The following is a 2,645-nucleotide window of genomic DNA, read 5'->3' on the forward strand; positions in this document are numbered from 1 at the left end:
TATATATTTAAACAAATAAATTGAACAGTTACAATGAGTTTACAGATTCAACTTTACACCGACACTTAGACGACGGATTCTCAAGACTCGCGCGCGAGACTAATTTCGATCAGATGACTCTCGAGATTCTCCTTGCTTCTGCTTCCGCTCGGGATCTCTTCTCGGAGGAGAGTGAGTCCCTTTTCGCGCGCATGGAGCCCGTGCGCTCGCTCCGCGTCGCGTCGCCGCGCATGCGTTCACGTGTCGCCCGCTAAGAGGGGCCGCTCGGACCGCGCTGGTGGCGTGCCGCGCGCTCAGTTGTGCCGCCGCGGCGCGCAGGCGCGTTACCGCCCGGTACCTTACAAATCCATCTACGCGTATGCGCCTAGACGAATCGCGTTCGCCGAGCGCAAGCAATTACGCGAGATAACGGACGGCCTATTACCCCTGGTCCACAACCTTGCTTTAGTGTGTTGTAAGCCGCAAGTCTTAGTGCGTAAGTGACGTCACGTCCGGCCGTAACTAAGTTTTAAGCCAGATCACGTAGGGCGGAAAAGAAATGGTTAAATCCATTTCTTAACGCTTAAATTAAAAGCGTAAAGCTCAATGTGTTCTTTCCGAACGCAGTGCAAACGTTGAGTGTTTAGTATACACTTTAATTATTTTGGAACGTGTTTGCAGTTTCTAAAAATGTGCGATGTGAACGAAGTAAATTGTGATGAAGGTGGAGAGAATATAGATGATGAAGCTTTGATCGGACTTGTAAAAGCCAATTCACACTTATATGATAAAAAACATAAGAATTTCAAGAATGTTGACATAAAAAAGGATACATGGAAGGTCATTAGTACATGTTGTGGTGCAACTTCTGGCAAGTATCTTCACTTATATAAATTATTGACTATCTCTGTCTTAAACATATAATGTCAATGATTAAATTTAGGTTAGGTTAGGTTAAGTTTTACATATATAATCTAATATACACAGTAGGCCTATTACGATCCCCTAACATGTTGAAAAATTATTAATTTTAGGAGAAGAAGCTGAAAATAGATGGAACCAACTAAGAAACCAGTTGGGAAGGAAATTGCGGGAAGCCAAACGTAAACCACCCAGTGGCTCTGGAGGTGGAGTGAAAATGACTTCTTGGGCATTAATGCCATCCATGTCCTTTCTTATACCTCACATTGGACACAGAAAGTAAGTGAAACTCTTCTAATTCTCATGTGAGAATGGTGTATTATTGGTGTTTTGGTGTGTTATTACTCCCAGTGAGAAATGATTCGTCGATCGATGTCGAAACGATGTCGAATCGACATCGATACCGTCAAATTGACGTCGATTCGACATCGTTTCGACATCGATCGACGAATCACTTCTCACTGGGCTGTTTCTACTTCTCACGTGTTTGCAATTCTTAAATAAAATGTATTATTTAAAGTATGTGTGAACATTATAAAATTTTTTTTCGCAAATTTGTTCAAATTATACATTTTTGTCAGGAATTGCAAGTACATTTGATGTCGAAAAAGTAATAATGTACTAAAACACTTAATGCCTTCAACTGCATCTCAGACCATTCTCTACTCTGTTCAGTTATTATATAATATACTGAGCTCTACATTTTTAATTTAAACATTTTTTAAAAACTTAGATTTACTAAAGCAAGATTGTAAATTTTCTTCTACGTATAAACCGTGCACTGATATTAATTTGCAAAATTTTTCTTACAGAACTCGAGGTTCCATGACTTTTTCACAACTTTCAAAATCTTCAACACCATCAAGCGGGTTATCTTCAAACTCTCAAGATTGTATATCATCACCATCATTATCTCCACTTGATTCAGTGTATGAAGAAACATTAACCCAGCATGACACAGAAAGTAACACATACAGTTCCTTATCTTTTACATCGGATGATGTGGACAATGCTCAAGTTCCTATGAATACGACAATAAATGAAGATGAAGAGAAACAATTAGATGAAAATGGTAAAAGAAATGCTGAAGTATTTCCGTCCAAGAGATGTAAAACTGCTGTCCCGCCACCAAATGCCTTTTGTCAACAAAAGAAAAATAAGGAAACCAATCTAGAGTTGATGATTGCAAAGTCTTCATCTGCTATTCAGTCTATGGCAGCATGCTTTACACAGGATACGACGAATGAAACAGATAAAGAAAAGAAGATGCATCCTTTTGTTGTTGCTATGGAAGCAGCATTTAAAAAGGTTCCAAGTGAGATGGAAATGGAATGTTTTATAGCTGTTCTAAACATTATCAACGAATACCAGCAATAGATATACGTGTACCATCGTTGAATATTAACGTTTTTATTTTAAAGAACTTCGATTGTAAAGTCAAGAAAGTTTATTATTTTTTATTTCTGATTATGTTACGCAAGGATACACTTTATTTTTCCGGTGAATAGAATCGTTACTATAGTACATGTTAAGTATGTGATAATTTTTATTTCAACAGCAAGAATTAATATTACTATTAAAATCTTAAGATTGTTAAGACTGTATTCCACAGAATTTTGATTACAAAGTAAAGAAAGTCCATTTTTTATTTTTACTTATATTATGCAAGGATACATTTTATTTTTTTAATGAACAGAACATTGTTTTCGCAGTACAGCCTATAATTAAGTAATAATGCAATAATT

General features: G+C 37.2%; 1 protein-coding gene across 1 annotated transcript; it reads left to right on the plus strand.

Annotated features, from left to right (window-relative positions):
- The first annotated feature begins 358 nt into the window (after positions 1-358).
- Positions 359-2,621, plus strand: LOC105556555. Its single transcript, XM_012003650.1, has 2 exons — positions 359-1,179; positions 1,713-2,621. The coding sequence occupies exons 1-2, from the start codon at positions 1,118-1,120 to the stop codon at positions 2,275-2,277; spliced, it is 627 nt and encodes a 208-aa protein (XP_011859040.1). The 5' UTR covers positions 359-1,117; the 3' UTR covers positions 2,278-2,621.
- The last annotated feature ends 24 nt before the right edge of the window (positions 2,622-2,645 follow it).

The sequence above is a fragment of the Vollenhovia emeryi genome, unplaced genomic scaffold, assembly GCF_000949405.1.
Source record: "Vollenhovia emeryi isolate VEMERY1.0 unplaced genomic scaffold, V.emery_V1.0 DF939935.1, whole genome shotgun sequence".
NCBI lineage: Eukaryota > Metazoa > Arthropoda > Insecta > Hymenoptera > Formicidae > Vollenhovia > Vollenhovia emeryi.